General features: G+C 37.4%; 2 protein-coding genes across 2 annotated transcripts; one reads left to right on the top strand and one right to left on the bottom strand.

Moving 5' to 3' along the window:
- Positions 1 to 1882: 1882 nt before the first annotated feature.
- emc8.L (ER membrane protein complex subunit 8 L homeolog) lies at positions 1883 to 10099 on the bottom strand. Its single transcript, XM_018257969.2, has 6 exons — positions 9820 to 10099; positions 6313 to 6522; positions 4493 to 4569; positions 4202 to 4271; positions 3637 to 3731; positions 1883 to 3490 (listed from the first exon to the last, which is right to left on the bottom strand). The coding sequence occupies exons 2-6, from the start codon at positions 6517 to 6519 to the stop codon at positions 3331 to 3333; spliced, it is 609 nt and encodes a 202-aa protein (XP_018113458.1). The 5' UTR covers positions 6520 to 6522; positions 9820 to 10099; the 3' UTR covers positions 1883 to 3330.
- Positions 10100 to 10313: 214 nt separating this feature from the next.
- On the top strand, positions 10314 to 16549 carry MGC85216 (protein). Its single transcript, NM_001093715.2, has 5 exons — positions 10314 to 10369; positions 11638 to 11711; positions 13889 to 14056; positions 15684 to 15815; positions 16257 to 16549. Exons 2-5 carry the CDS (start codon positions 11639 to 11641, stop codon positions 16391 to 16393), a joined length of 510 nt encoding a protein of 169 aa, NP_001087184.1. The 5' UTR covers positions 10314 to 10369; position 11638; the 3' UTR covers positions 16394 to 16549.

The raw sequence follows: 16549 nt of genomic DNA, 5'->3' as shown, positions 1-16549 counted from the left end.
CGTAACGAGCACCAATGTTAGCCTATGGGGAAGGTCCCCATTGGCTTTCCTAGCAATTTCTGATTGAAGGGAAATAGTTCGATCGATGGATTAAAATCCTTTGAATCGTTCGATTCGAAGGATTTAATCGTTCGATCGAATGATTTTTCCTTTGATCGTTCGATCAAACGAATTGCGGTAAATCCTTTGACTTCGATATCCGAAGTCGAAGGATTTAACTACGATGGTCGAATATCGAGGGTTAATTAACCCTCGATATTCGACCATTAGTAAATGTGCCACTAAGTATCCAAAAATTTACATCAAAATTCTAACTTTTTGTACTTCGAAAATTCACTCGAACCTTAGTAAATCTCCCCCTAAAAGTTAATTTAAAGATACAAACTAGGGATGCACCGAATCCCCTATTTTGGATTCGGCGGAACCCCCAAATCCTTCGTGAAAGATTCGGCCAAATACCGAACCGAATCTGAATTTGCATATGCAATTTAGGGGTAAGAACGGGAAAACCTCTTTTACTTCCTTGTTTTGTGACAAAAAGTCACTCAATTTCCCTCCCCACCCTTAATTTGCATATGCAAATTAGGATTTGGTTCGGCCAGACAGAAGGATTCGGCCGAATCAAAATCCTTGTGAAAAAGGCCGAATCCTGGCCGAATCCCGAACCGAATCTTGGATCCGGTGCATCCCTAATGAAAACCCCCTTCAATTATACAGTTTCCCAACATTATTTTATAAGTGATACACTGATTACATGCCTGTATTTTCCATGCATAAGGATCCCACTTATCACCAATATCCTCTTGTGATATTATTCTTGTGCCCTTTTTCAATTCACTATTATTTATTCATTTATATTAACTATTGTTTTAAGGCCTTGGTGGACTGTGGGTAAAGATCCAACAGGTGGACCCCCATTATCCTGCCATGCCCACTTTTTGACCACACCCCTAAATACCGCAGCCCTTTAAATAAAACATAACCCAGATGTGCCAGTATAATTACTACAGAAAAGGGATAATCTGTATATTAACCACAGCTGTGCAGAGCTGTCAGCTTAAAAGTAGAACAAACTGGGAAAAACACAATGCTCAAAATTTTGAGACCCACAAGTGACAATGCATGCACATTTAGTTTGGACATCAATTTCACCTGCAGAAAATGGAGGGAATTCCTATTAGTGACGTGAGGGGACCAGGGGAGGGCAAAATTGGGTAACTCCCAGGAAAATAGTGGGGTTGACAGTATGGCTGTGCCAATTACTATAGAAATGGCCATTTAGCACCCCAATAATCGCAGGATTAAATCAGATATATCAGTAAAAATCAATGGTTAAGATTGAAGGATTTACCTAAATTTGCACAAGCAGAATGCCAGTAGTAAAGTTTTCTTCTTTCCTTGTGCTCCCACAACTGCTTGGTGTGCTCTCTCCCTCTGCCTGCCTGGTTAATCTGGCCAACTACATCAGTCACCCCCTGGTCTGGTCAGTCCTACAATCACGTTTAAGCGGATGCATTTAGAATGAATTCTACTGCTTCATTATACATTGAACACAGGGACTTTAGTTTTATTTAATTAAAATACTAACTGTCCCTTAAAGGTAGGGGACATTTGTCGTCAAGCAGAGATTTCATTGATTATGATGAAATCTAAAGGGGGAACATCGAAGAACAAGAATAACAACAACACTGTTTTCTGCAGTGACAAGGTGACGACGGTGTCTCAAAAAGAATACACTGTAGAAATAATTAAGAAACCCAACATGACAACCTTCATGGAGGGAGCTCAAATGACTTTATTCATACTTGAAAGCCAGGCACCAAGCCTACCTGTCTATTTCCCCCCATATACCATTTATTTACCATGAAAAAAAAACAACATCTACTTCAAGTGAATTTTATTTTAGACTTTAAATTATTTGGAGATACAAATAATCAAAACAAAATTAAATAAGGAGAGATGCAGAGCAAGGAAACATAAATCACCGTGATTATTGAAAAAGTCTTATCAAAAAAAAAAGAAAAAAGGTGAACTGGGGTGGGTTTGTGTGAATTTTGTAACATAATTAATAACATTAAAAAACCATAATTGTCAGCCAAGTGATCTATAGGCAAACAGCTGAGAAAAACACTAAGACTAATGCATATACAGTTGGGTCATTAAATATTTGGACAGACAACTTTTTGTTCTAATTTTGGTTCTGTACATTACCACAATGAATTTTAAATGAAACAACTCAGATGCAGTTGAACTGCAGACTTTCAGCTTTAATTCAGTGGGTTGAACAAAAAGATTGCATAAAAATGGCACTAAATCTTTTTTTTTTTTTTTTTTTCTTTTTAACACAATAAATTCATTTCATGGGCTCAAAAGAGATTGGACAATTGACTCAAAGGCTATTTCATGGGCAGGTGTGGGCAATTCCTTCGTTATGTCATTATCAATGAAGCAGATAAAAGCCCTGGAGTTGATTTGTGGGGGGGGGGGGTGCTTGTATGTGGAAGATTTTGCTGTGAACAGACAACATGCGGTCAAAGGAGCTCTCCATGCAGATGAAACAAGCCATCCTTAAGCTGCAAAAACAGAAAGAACCCATCCGAAAATTGCTACAATTTTAGGAGTGGCAAAATCTATATTAGTAAAAAAAAAAAAAAAGTTGTCCATCCAAATATTGAGGGATCTTACTGTATACGGATGGGAAACAAAATCCTTTGACAACCGGGATCTCTGAAATCTTGTTAAATTAGTTAAGCTATTCAGAAATTTACGTAAATTAAAAAAAAAAAAAAAAAAAACACATTGGTACGGGATCTAATCATCTGGTGCAAATTCCACAACAATCAAGGTAATCTTTACGCTGTATGTAGCTACAAATAGAAAGCTTTGTTACACGATTTAGGGCATTGCCGTCTTAGTATAGCCAGTTTCTTAAAATATGCATTCTTTAAACCTCCATTTTAATACAGTTATAAATTAGAACCAAACATATTAAAGTCTGTGTTAAATCCGTTAAATCCAATTCGTTTGATGTGGTTTGAGAATATTGAAGAGAGAATAAGAAATGCTCCACTTCGGTTTATAGAAAACGGCACACAAACCTCCAGGGAAAGGGCAAACATTTTCAGACTCTGCTTGCCAGTTCATTATTCTCTATGGCATGAAGATAACGGTCTTGGCTTTTTAGTAAGGATACCAACACCACAAGAACTTTCTTCCATATATTCCATACTGTCAACTACCATTGCCTAAGTAGAGATGTTGCTTAACAACAGATTCTACATTCAGATGTCATCTTGCATAGCATGGACCACACCAGAGATCTCTATAATCTTAGCATAGATGAAGGATGGACTTGTTGATATCTGGGTTGGCCCAATCATTCCGAAGATCATCAAGATGACTATCAAAATCCACAAGAGACTCATAAGACCTGCTGTCTAAGAGGGATGCCGTAATTTTCTGAGCTTCTGGCCAGTCTTCAAATAAATCCCTGGAGTCAAAAAAATATTTTAAAAATTAATTCAAGATGGAAAACAAACCCAACTTTAGATTACACAAATTCATGTTGGAAATATTTATGGATAAAACTTTCTACAAATCTATTAATAATCAGTAAACATGCTGGCAAAAACTCACTCATGCAGATCTTTGCTTTTCCACCTGTTATCATGGTGCTCATACACATGAAAGGAAGGGCTTACACATTCCATGGAGAACTTAGTGTTGTCCACCTGTCAGAGAGAACAAAGAACATTGATCTTCTATACATTGCTTACAACTATCAAAAATTACCTTTGTTGCTTCTGTGTTGCAAACATGTTACTAATTTCTGTATAAACTGCTCTAGTTCCTAACTGTAATTAATTTTCTCTGAGTGTTGTATCCGTAATTGCCAGAATTACACAAATATTTTATAATTTTAATGAGCATGTTGCCCAAAAAAATACCCTGGCTAACAGTTTTTAAAATACTTTTGTGTTGTTGTTAACACGAATGTATAAAGTGCCAGCATATTCTCCTGTTCTGTACAATAGAGAGCTTGGCTGGCTTATTAATTCATTTCTCTCTGAATGGAATGAGTGCTTTAGAAGAAACAATACAACAGAAACAAAAGAAAACTGAGATACTTTGTACTCTGAACGCTCTTGTTTCTCATTTTCTGATGTTCTAATGTTATGATATGCATAAGAAATATTAGTACCATTATTAGAGCAGCATCATTAAAGCCTTCTGCTATCCGTGATGCTATTCTCTCAGCCACTTGGTTTGGACTATGAAAACAAAGAGGTAACATATAGTTAATAGTGTAGGAAAAAAAGTCTGGTCAGTTGAAGGGAAACAACACTGGAATACAAGCAAGAGAGAATGATACTCATTTGAGTAGGTAATTTGGTCAGATAAAAAAACAGTAGCATCTAATCCTCCATAAAAACAAAATCCAAATGTAAAAAAACACAAACAGGAATGCCAAGACTGTAAAAACAAAACTGACCTGGTGTCTTTTAGACGTTCGTTTGCTTGGTAATATCCAGCAATTACATAGTCATTCTCTTTGCACCAGGTATCTATCTAGAATGCAATACAATAACCTTAAGATTATCTGCATTTGTTTCACATATAGTCAACAGGTTTGTATTAGTAGTAGTTTTTATACACGGATATAATTATCAGTACATTTTTTAACATAAGCAATGTGTATGTCTCCATGATATAGTATAAATGATGAGTTCTTATACAACGTTTGGTCCAGGGCTGGCTTTAATCCCAACATGGGATGCAGAGTTACTTGTTTTTAATAATTTTAGGTTTTGTTTGCCAAAACTCAATTGTGGAGGAAATAATTTTTGAATAAACTATATAGGGAATTTCAAAATCTAGCTTTTTAAAACTCAAACACTGAAAACTTACAAAAATACTTGGATTGTATTAAGTTGTGAAAAAAAAACATTGTTCCATTCAGTTTTAAATACAGTAGAACCATCCACTGATTTTAAGTTTCCCCTCATTTTACATTGTTGCTTTGTGGTCCCACCTATATATCATGCATAATACATTTCCCTGATTTTACATTTTCCTGGATTTTTCACTATTTTTACTGGTCCCTTTAAAAAATGTAAAATGGGGGTTCTACTGTATTGACTTTAAGGGGTTGTTCCCCTTTGAGAACTTTTAGTGTGATGTAGAGGGTATTCTGAAACAATTTTTAATTGGTTTTCATTATTTTTAATTGGTTTTCATCATTATTTGTGTTTTTTACGTTATTTAACTTTTTATTCAGCAGCTCTCAAGTCTGCAGTTTAAGCAATCTGGTTGCTAGGGTCCAAAATATTCTAGCAACCATGCATTGATTTTAATAAGACTCGAATATGAATAGGAGAGGCCTGAATAGAAAGATGAGGAATAACAAGTAGCAATAACAAAACTTTTGTAGCCTAACAGAGCATTTGTTCTTAGAATGGGTCAGCGCCACCCATTTGAAAGCTGCAAAGAGTCAGAATTATAAAACTATAAAAAATATCGAAAACCAATTGAAAAGTTGCTTAGAATTGGTCATTCTATAACCTACTAAAAGTTAATTTAAAGATGAACCACCCCTTTAAAGAAGTTGTTCACCTTCCAACACTTTTTTTTTCAACCCCTTTAAAAAAAACTTGAATTATAAAATAGCTTGGATGTTTGATGTAACCCTCCTATTGAGGTCTACAGTTTGCCAGACACATTGTTTTCATATAATTGAGACTTTTTAAATAGCGAAATCTTGAATATTCGAGTATGTATAACGCAAATTTTAAAAAATTGCAATTCTAGATTTTTTTCTTCCCATGGTGTTCCCAAATCACAACAAAAAATGTTAGTAGAACAGCCCAATGGGCTCTCTAGCTTGCACACTCATGCAGCAAATTCCACACACAGAAATTGGTCCTACATTTGCTCTTAGAACTCTCCTAGGAAGAGTCTCTACCTTCTAGTAGATTTTCCACTAGATGTTTTTTCCAGTACGCAACAACCCCAGATCATCACTCCTGATAAAAAGTAGTTCACTTGGGAGTCCCACTCACCAGGCTGGACCAACGCTTACAAAACGTCTATTCCACAGGAACACGTGGTCTGCCTTTTGGAATGGGAGTAGTCCAAGGAAGGTGGTGCTGTTCATGCAGTGCAATGTTGCAGTATGGCAAGCATGCCAGGTGCTCAGTTTTGTTCAGTTATTGATCATTTTTATGTTCTTAAATCTTATACAATAGTTATGTCAAAAAGTACAAAATTGGAAAGCCACAATGATGTTAGAAACATAAGGAATTAATTACTTACCAGTGTTAATGCAACTTCCAGTACAGGTGCCAACGCAACAGTACCATGAAAGAGAGGGATACAGTCCACAAACAGGACTTGCTGATGACCATCTTTACGCTTTTGCTTCTGAGCCACCAAAATGCCATTTACATTACAGTATGGATACTTTGCACTATGAAGCATCATTTTGCAGAAAGCTTGTGTTGTTAACTTAAATGCTGGCATTTTCTAAAGGGGAAAAAACAGTAAATTTACATTTCCTTAATTTCTAAGGCACAGTCATTAATAAAAAAGTAGAAAAAACATTTAATGTCATTTATTATCACAATAAGGTGACAGCATCTGTTGCTGGCACTCAGAGCTAAAGGGTTTTAAGCTTCACAGAGACATGGTAACAATCCCAGATTCTTAAGGGATTGTTACTCATGGGCTTTTGTAGCTGTGGGTGACGTTTGTTGCATTTTTTTTAAGTTCAGAAATAGGCTGCAATATATGCTCAAAACTGAAAACATTATTGAACACTTACCTCAGACACAATGCAAGACATGTTAAATAGCAAAAAACAAAGCACATTGCTGCATCCATACATATTTTTAGCATTTTTGATGTACACGAGTAAGCACATACTGAAGAGTAGGGATGCACTGAATCGACTATTTTGCATTCGGCCGAATCCTTCGCGAAAGATTCAGCCGAATACCAAAGGGTGGGAAGAGGAAAACATTATTTACTTCCTTGTTTTGTTACAAAGAGTCACGTGATTTTCCCTTCCAACCCCTAATTTGCAAATGCAAATTAGGATTCAGTTCGGCCTGACATAAGGATTCGGATGAATTCTGCTGAAAAAGGATGAATCCCGAACTGATGCAAATGCAAGTTAGGGGTGGGAAGGGGATAACATTTTTTACTTCCTTGTTTTGTTACAAAAAGTCACGCGATTTCCCTCCCCATTCCTAATTTGCAAATGCAAATTAGGATTCAGTTTGCCCGGGCATAAGGATTAAGCCGAATCCTGCTGAAAAAGTCTGAATCCTGGACAAATCTTGAACCAAATCCTGGATTCGGTGCATCCCTACTTAAAAGAGACTAAGAATATTATATCTTGGGCAGGCATCAGGCATGAAGCATTGAAGCATAGGGCTCAGATAATCTGGAGACCATAAAAAGCAACATGTAGCCCTGTACCATAAGACGCAGGAGGGGGTAAATGTAGATTCTCTTAGTATATATGTTGATGTTTTATATTATATTGCAGTGATAATGTGTTCCCTCTAAAGATGGCCATAGACGTAAAGATCTGATCATACGAATCGAGGATTCATACGATTTTCGGACTGTGTGTGGAGAGTCCCGACATTTTTTGTCCGGCGGAGATCGGTCGTTTGGTCGATTGGACAGGTTAAAAGATTTCTGTCAGCTGCGGGTAATATCTCTGCATGTATTGCTGATCGTATGATTTTCAGTGGGAGACTGTCACTAGTTTTTGTCAGACATAACTTTCGTACGATTGCTGTCAGAGGTAGAACATCGGTTGATCTGTTCTTTTGTACTTTATTTGATCTGAATGGTTAGTGGAAGGTTGGGAGATGGGGAAGTCTGATCGTACGATGATTTGTACGATCGGATCTTTGTGTCTATGGCCAGCTTAAGGTGTGTGGGCACACAAGTTTTGAGGCCAGCAGAGACAACAAATTGAGCTCCACAAAGAATTTAATGTGAAACCAGCATTTTGGACTTACTGACCCATCCACACAGCATCTCTCTTCCATTTTCTATACAGTCTGCATAGAAAACTAACTAGATGCTAACATACACAAAACAATTGCAAGTTACCCGTTATATTGTGACTAATGTGGATAGGGTTGCCACCTGGCTGGTATTTTACAGGCCTGGCCAGTAAAACTTATGGTTGGTCCCAATGTTATGAATAGGGAAAAATGATAAATATATAGGAAGGCTGGCTTTTTTACCCAGAAAAGGTGGCAACCCTAAATGTGGATGGTAGAGAACATAATGTATTTATGATCAGTTTAGATGTAATAACGTGGAGGTCTCGGAAATGGGTGCTACAGGCCAAGACTACAGAAACAAGCCACAAATAAAGTGTTATATGTTGATATAGAGGGAGACCGGAATATTACAGGCAAATGATAAAGTCAGATGGACAGTGGGGGTGACGACAAAGAAATCATTATTACAGTAGTGTAATCAACGTCTGTTTCTTCTGCAGAGTCTCCAACGCCCCGCACTAGAATAAGGGAGTTGTAGTTGCACTAGAATAAGGGAGTTGTACTAGAATAAGAGAGTTGTAGTTGCACTAGAATAAGGGAGTTGTAGTTGCACTAGAATAAGGGAATTGTAGTTGCACTAGAATAAGGGAGTAGTAGTTGCACTAGAATAAGGGAGTTGTAGTTGCACTAGAATAAGGGAGTTGTAGTTGCACTAGAATAAGGGAGTAGTAGTTGCACTAGAATAAGGGAGTAGTAGTTGCACTAGAATAAGGGAGTAGTAGTTGCACTAGAATAAGGGAGTTGTAGTTGCACTAGAATAAGGGAGTTGTAGTTGCACTAGAATAAGGGAGTTGTAGTTGCACTAGAATAAGGGAGTTGTAGTTGCACTAGAATAAGGGAGTTGTAGTTGCACTAGAATAAGGGAGTTGTAGTTGCACTAGAATAAGGGAGTAGTAGTTGCACTAGAATAAGGGAGTTGTAGTTGCACTAGAATAAGGGAGTTGAAGTTGCACTAGAATAAGGGAGTTGTAGTTGCACTAGAATAAGGGAGTTGTAGTTGCACTAGAATAAGGGAGTTGTAGTTGCACTAGAATAAGGGAGTTGTAGTTGCACTAGAATAAGGGAGTTGTAGTTGCACTAGAATAAGGGAGTTGTAGTTTCACTAGAATAAGGGAGTTGTAGTTGCACTAGAATAAGGGAGTTGTAGTTGCCCTAGAATAAGGGAGTTGTAGTTGCACTAGAATAACGGAGTAGTAGTTGCACTAGAATAAGGGAGTTGTAGTTGCACTAGAATAAGGGAGTAGTAGTTGCACTAGAATAAGGGAGTAGTAGTTGCACTAGAATAAGGGAGTTGTAGTTGCACTAGAATAAGGGAGTTGAAGTTGCACTAGAATAAGGGAGTTGTAGTTGCACCAGAATAAGGGAGTAGTAGTTGCACTAGAATAAGGGAGTAGTAGTTGCACTAGAATAAGGGAGTTGTAGTTGCACTAGAATAAGGGAGTTGAAGTTGCACTAGAATAAGGGAGTTGTAGTTGCACTAGAATAAGGGAGTTGTAGTTGCACTAGAATAAGGGAGTAGTAGTTGCACTAGAATAAGGGAGTTGTAGTTGCACTAGAATAAGGGAGTTGTAGTTTCACTAGAATAAGGGAGTAGTAGTTGCACAACAACTGCAGAGAGCCCGGGGAGAATGTTTTTCTTAAGGAACATGAGCTCGTGTGATCTGCCAGGATCTTGTTGTAATATAGAATATGTACAGTAACAGAGAATCGTGCGAATAATGGGATATCCCCATACCCCGTATTAGTGATTGAGAGTCCAGCGATGAATGGCAGAGCAGGCCCAAATATCACAGCCCAATGGTTGTCTATAAAGAGCAGTGCCACACTGCGGTTACTATGCCTTCATACTGCCTCTGCTCCTCTCCCTCGTTGTTTTCGCCGATTTCTTCCGGTAATTGATATGCCGGCCTATACAGTCTTCTCACCGTGGATCACTTCGTGTTAGCACGCAGCCGCAAAGCGAGACGCCGGGTCCTGAACCATCCTACAAGTAAGAGAGGCCACCCCAGCTGCTACATATATGTCAAGGCTGAATCTGCGACTTTAGGTCATGTGACGGGGCGGGGTGATGCAAACGCAGCCATCTTTGTTAGGGCAAAGGTTTTAGGACGCTATCTCTCTTTCTGCCGACACCGTAGGAGGGGGTGATTTTCATTGGATGTTCCTAGCCGCCCCCGTGATGCATTGCGGCAGTGGGCGGAGTACCATTTTACATCCTGTGCTCTGCTCGCTGGGTTCCGGTGTCCTCTCTGCTCTTCCTTGTTGAAAGTGACTGCTCGAGGAAGGTAATGTCTGCTCTGGCCCCGGGGTGGTTGATTAGAGTTCACTGTGTCTGGGAAGATTAACTTGTCATAATTCTAATCCTTACTACCCTGGACATGTATTGTAATCACTTATGGGGGGGACAGAGGCCCAGCAGCATGTTTGACATTGACATGTTCCAGCACGGGTCATTGTCAGCTGAATAAGGAGAATGGGAATAACAAATTTAAACGATCTTACTTTATAACTGAGGTTGAAATACAAATGTAAAGTCTTCATGATCCATTTGAGCTGCGCTCTTCTTTTTATTTCACATTAAATCTGCTCTATATACAGGATTAAACCATTATTTTATCACTTAAAAAAAAATCAGTTTTGTTTGGAAAAACCCAACAATCTGGAACAATTTACAGCTTCTTTAGTCTTTGGATGTTCTATCCATATCTGAGCCATAATGGCGGCTTCTACTCCTTAATGAGAAATCTAATCTCTTCCCAGTGTAACCAATGTCAATATGATGTAATGAATACTTACAAATGAATGAAGCAAATACAAATCTCATGTATTAATCTAGATTTGCTCAGCGGACATTGTGGAAGTAGTATTTACAGTATTCCTACTATCTAAATTATACTCTGGATAATTATATTACTTTTTTTTTATTTTTTACTTACGACATTTCTACTACTAATTTGACTGTCCAAATGGCGGCGCGAGAGCTAGATGCGCCTCCAGATATGTATCGATTTGGGGGTCTGTTTTCTACTTTAAACAGGGCTAGGTGGCTTCCCAGGATTCTTGGCTTCAAAAGCATTCATTTTTGAAATCACCTTCTGCATCTCTCACATTGACTTGACAGCACTGATGCTTTTCAGGTCAAAAATATTTTGCTGGATAATTTTTGGGCTGAAAACCACCAGTGTAGGTGCTCGCTACTGTTTTCTATTTAGGACAGCTGACAGTGGTATTCTGACAAGTGGCCAAAGTCTTAAATGCTTTAAATATTGTGCTGTAGTTTTTCAGTGGCCAAAGTCACTTTGTCTTTCATATAGGTCATGCGAAGGACTTTAACATGCTATTACACTTTTTGATTTTTAACAGCAGCTAAAATATTTGCTGTTTTTTTTTCAATTAGAAACCTGTTTCAAGAAATAAAAAAAAAAAAAAAAAACCTTTTAGATTTTAATTCCATTCCGATACATTGATACATGTTTGTGATTGGTATCAGCCCTTTGTGACTGGGGTAACTGCATACATTTGTGTTTACTTAAAAAAGTATCTTTTTCTACAGAATGCTGTCTTCACGGGTACTCAACTTGGTTGGGAAAAGAGCATTGTCTACATCAGTATGTCTGCAGGGACATGGTAAATAATTGATTTTTATAATTGGAATACAAGTTTGTGGTTTAGTTTGACTTAATTCATAATATTCATTTTGCATCTATAAAAGTAATTGCAATTTAGCTTTACTTTTCTGCACTGCTTACAAAAGGCAGCAAATGCAAAACCCTGTTTTAAGTCCAGTAATCTTGTGCATAACTATTAAAATCGTGTAAGATAAGTGATCCTGTGTAATGACCAGTTGCACAGGCTATACTAGATTTATACTGGTTTCTACTATACTTCACAAAGTGCATTAAATGTATACTTTTGTCTTATTTTCTGGAATAACTGGCAAATGTCATTTTAAAACGGGTGTGCAGAGAGGCTTTATATAAGTAGCTCACACATAAATGTATTTTAGGTGTTCATTGTTAATGAGAGGTGTTCATGATAAAATTACAGTGCATTTATCAGAAGTTGCAGTGACAGTAGGTTTTGAATATAGCACTATTTTACCTATTTTCTTGCATACTGTATGGGTCGTAGCTTTATTTTCACGAAATCTCTTATTATGGGATTTTTCTTTTTGAAGAACTTTTTGGTATGCCAGCTCCTCTAAATCCCCTTTACCAGGAGGACAAAACTCTGAGTTGGCCTCTTCTGCAGTTTTGATGCAGAAAATCTCTCTGCATTAATTGTATATGGACTTCTTTGGTCAAAGTTAGGTCCGCTTTTTTTTTTTTTTTCTTTTACCCATTCACAGATCAGGGTTTGGGAGAGACACAACTTATTTCCCATTTTTCTCTATGGCTCTTAGTGGTTAGGATTGCACATCACCTGTAACATCCCCCTCCTTCTTTGCCTGGTCCCGAACAGTATACTGTATATGGGGGAATACTATTAAATTATAAGTTATCATATCTTCTACACAGACGTTATTGTGAGCCTAGTGCTTATCTTGCCTTTATTTTGGGCCTGATGGATTCTTGGAAGAAGGTAGCACTCAAAGTATATTCTAGGTAAACGTAGGTTCCAGGCACTTGCTGAAAGCTACCAGATGGAGGAAGATCAGGGCATGTTAGTCTAGTAAGGTACTGAATACCATACACTCAAATTCACTGACACAAAAACTGCAGTGTGCATAGTTCTTGCACTTCCAGAAAAGTTTGTTTTGTTTGAGCATAAGGGTTAACATGGTGGACATAGTCTGGCATTTGGACTTCACTGCAAGTCCACCTAAAATACACTTAATATTGCACCAGATTTAACTCACATGCACCCAACAAATGTAGGCTAAAATGTGAGTGGGTAGCAATCCACTACTGCTCCAAGTGGGTGCTCAAGGGCATAACTGCTTTTATTCATTGTATTATCTGTTATTTATATAGTCAACACATTCAGTGCTTTGCAGAGATTCTACAAAAAATACTGCTGCAGCACCTCTTTGTTGCAAACGTTGAATGTATTAGATCAGACAACCAGGCAACGTTTTGGGCTTAGTCCCACCATTCTTAAATGGGTTGTTCACCTTCAAACAACTAGTTGTTTTCAGATAGATCACCAGAAATAACGACTTTTTCCAATTACTTTCGATTTTCTATGTGTGACTGTTTTTTTAATATTGAAGTGTAAAGTGTCATTTTTCACCTTCTACAGCAGCTTTGGTGGGGGGGGGGGTCACCAACCCTGTAAACTGTTCTAAATTGATACATTTAGTTGATACATTTCTTATTTTTGTCCCTGCTGAGCAGAATCCCAGAGTTTCATTACAGGCAGCTGTTAGAACTGATACAATAGTTGCTAATACTCCAGAGATGCTGCTGAGAAATGTATCAACTAAATGTTGCAAAATTGTAACAGTTCAGAGTCTGCACCTGAATTACTGAGCTGCCAGACTCAATCACCAGAGACACGAACATTCAACTTTAATCTTAGATTTTGGAAAAACAGTTAAAAATAAATAATGGGAAAGTAATTGAAAAAAGTCTTTATTTCTGGGGAATAATCTAAAAACAACTGAACTGAAAAAAATGAACAACCCCTTTAAGCTTTACAGAGATTCTTGCACCAGAAGTTATTTTTATTGTTTTAATATTTGTTTTTTTTGGCCACATCTTAACTTTAATGGCATACCATCAATCAGAAAGTACATCTAATATATGTTATATGCCTTTATATATTTAGCTCATAATCAGGCCATTTGTGTTTTTTCTTTAAAGCTGGTGTTGTAAAACCAGAAACTTACAGCCTTCCTATCTACATTGATCGCCGTGATGTGCCACTGCCAGATATTGCTTTCGTAGATACTCTTTCTGCTGAACAAAATGCTCTGAAGCAGAAGGAAAAGGGAGCATGGGCATCACTGAGCTCCAAAGAGAAGCTGGATTGTAAGTAATGCGCCTCCTAATCAAGGACATATGCACGCATTTAAAGGGAGCTTGTTACAAAGACATAAAAACCAGTGTAATAGACATATTTTGTTAACACTGAAATGTTTTATTTGTTTTTTTAAACTGATAAAACAAGCTTACACAAGCATGTATATAAAAAAAAAGGAAAAACAAACCATAAAAAGGAAAGAAAAAGAAAATAAAAATGAAAAAGTAGATACAGTTGGGTTTATTGCTATGTTGTATGTCTATATACATTATTACTATAATATATTGACAGATCTTCTTGTTCTTGAGGTATCAATAATAGAGGGTTCATGAATGTAATACCGAGAAGAGTAAGGGATCATTTTCATATGCTAACCAAGGCAACCATATTCTGTCGTAAGCCTCCATATAGTTTTGTAACATATATGTAATTTTTTCATTAGCTGCTATGTAATAGACGTACCTTTAACAAGAAACCCACATTTTTTTTTTAAAATTATTAATACAGGTATGGGATCCATTATCCGCAAACCTATTATCCAGAAAGCTCCGAATTACAGAAAGGCCATCTCCCATAGACTCCATTATAGTCAAATAATTCAAATGTTTCAAAATTATTTCCCTGTTTTCTGTAATAATAAAACAGTACCTTGTACTTTGTCCCAACCTTATTGGAAGCACCTATTGGGTTTATTGAATGTTTACAAGATTTTAGCGAAGTCCGACCGATCCTTCGAAATTATTGTGCGGTTAGTGGGATTCGAACGATCGTACATCTTACGATTTTTCGGCCAACATCTGTCAGGAAATTGATCGGCCAGGTCAAAAAATCTTTGTCGGTCCCAGTGCAATCTATCTATGTTAGCAGGGCCAAGCAGGCAGCTCCCCTTTGTTTTCCTGGCAAATCGGTCTTTTTAGTTGATGGTAAATTCGTACGATCGTTCTGAGCAGATCCTGGTCTCACGATCAGGATCTGATCTTTTAAAAATCTCAATATCTATGGCCATCTTAAGTAGGAGTATCCAAATTATGGAAAGATCCTTAATCCGGAAAAACCCAGGTCCCGAGCATTCTGGATAACCGGTCGTATACCATACATCCATTTGTGTAACTTATTAAATAGTCTCAGCTCTCTGCCGTAGCAGTCACTTTTCTTTTCCATTCTGCACTTCCTTTATGTCACTGCACTCCTCACATCCCCCTTCCACCTCAATGTTTATAATTGTGTAGACTGGCATTTGCATTAGATTTTACCCTCTTGGGTACCTACATCAGATTTTGGGTTGATGCAAACCTTGTCTTGATACGTTTCCACAAAATGGCTCTTATCTGTTCTAGGTGACTGTGTATTCAAAACAAAATGCATATTATACAACAAAATCAGTTGATAAACCAAACATACAGTAAACTGGGTTGATTGACTCCCACTTTTGTATGTGGAAAATACCTGGACCTGGGTTTAATATAGCAATGTGATCAGTATGCCCACTAGACAATTTGTTAATTCAGAACAATCTGGCTGTCTGTGTGTTTGTAGCCAAACTGGACACTATATCTACATCATTTGTTTTAGCTAAATTGTTGTTTAAAGCTTATAGAGCTGTATTTATGTGTGTATCTTGTATTCTATTTTCAGTATACCGCATAAAATTCCATGAGAGCTATACTGAAATGAACCAGGGATCAAGTGAATGGAAGACCATTCTTGGTGGCACTCTCTTCTTCATTGGTTTTACTGCATTCGTTGTCCTTTGGCAGAGGAAGTACGGTAAGGCAACTGAGAATTTTGTAACATCCACAGATATTGGATGTGTGTGCCTTAGGGTGCTATCTTTAGAAGGACCTGAAGAAAACAGTCAGACCTCCAGGGAACAAGTTTGGGTTCTATCTTAACTGTAATGGACCCACTGTAATTCTGTTCAGGTCCTATTACTAAGACAGAGAGAGGTATGGTGATGACCTTGAAATTGTAATTTTCAGCTAAATAAATATTTTGTACAGGCAAATTAATACAGATAAATTTAATGCATCATGAAATTGCCCAGGAAGGAGAGAGTTTGGAGAAATGAAAGCATATAAGTGTAGTTTTATAACACAGATTTCTTCATTGTGTGTAATTATTTTCTTTTGTACAAAGTGTGATTTACACAAGTTTTGCTACAGCAATAACATTTATTAAAATATTTGTATTTCTGTTTTTTGTACGCAGTTTATGGAGATGTTCCTCATACCTTTTCTGAAGACTGGGTGGCTAAGCAGGCTAAAAGAATGCTGGATATGAGAGTCAATCCAGTGCAGGGGTTCTCTGCTCAGTGGGACTATGAGAAGAATGAATGGAAGAAATAATCTGCTCTTCTAAAAGTCTTCATATTTGCAAACAAAAACATGTTTGTCTAAAACCTTACAATGGTCCAAATCCAATCCAGACACAATACCTCATTACTTATTTTCTGGAATATAGTCATCCTAATTGTGTTACCACCAATAAAGTGCTGGTTTACT

This window comes from Xenopus laevis, chromosome 4L, assembly GCF_017654675.1.
Source record: "Xenopus laevis strain J_2021 chromosome 4L, Xenopus_laevis_v10.1, whole genome shotgun sequence".
Lineage (NCBI taxonomy): Eukaryota > Metazoa > Chordata > Amphibia > Anura > Pipidae > Xenopus > Xenopus laevis.
This window is presented reverse-complemented; position numbering and strand designations above follow the sequence as displayed.

Excerpts from the sequence above, each read along its gene's own strand:
- emc8.L (XM_018257969.2), bottom strand. The coding sequence starts at position 6,519 with ATGCCAGCATTTAAGTTAACAACACAAGCTTTCTGCAAAATGATGCTT. Across the intron at positions 4,570-6,312 it reads TGGAAGTTGCATTAACACTG|ATAGATACCTGGTGCAAAGA; the intron begins GTAAGTAATTAA and ends ATTGCATTCTAG. Across the intron at positions 3,491-3,636 it reads AAAAGCAAAGATCTGCATGA|GGATTTATTTGAAGACTGGC; the intron begins GTGAGTTTTTGC and ends TTTTGACTCCAG.
- MGC85216 (NM_001093715.2), top strand. The coding sequence starts at position 11,639 with ATGCTGTCTTCACGGGTACTCAACTTGGTTGGGAAAAGAGCATTGTCT. Across the intron at positions 11,712-13,888 it reads AGTATGTCTGCAGGGACATG|CTGGTGTTGTAAAACCAGAA; the intron begins GTAAATAATTGA and ends TTTTCTTTAAAG. Across the intron at positions 15,816-16,256 it reads CCTTTGGCAGAGGAAGTACG|TTTATGGAGATGTTCCTCAT; the intron begins GTAAGGCAACTG and ends TTTTGTACGCAG.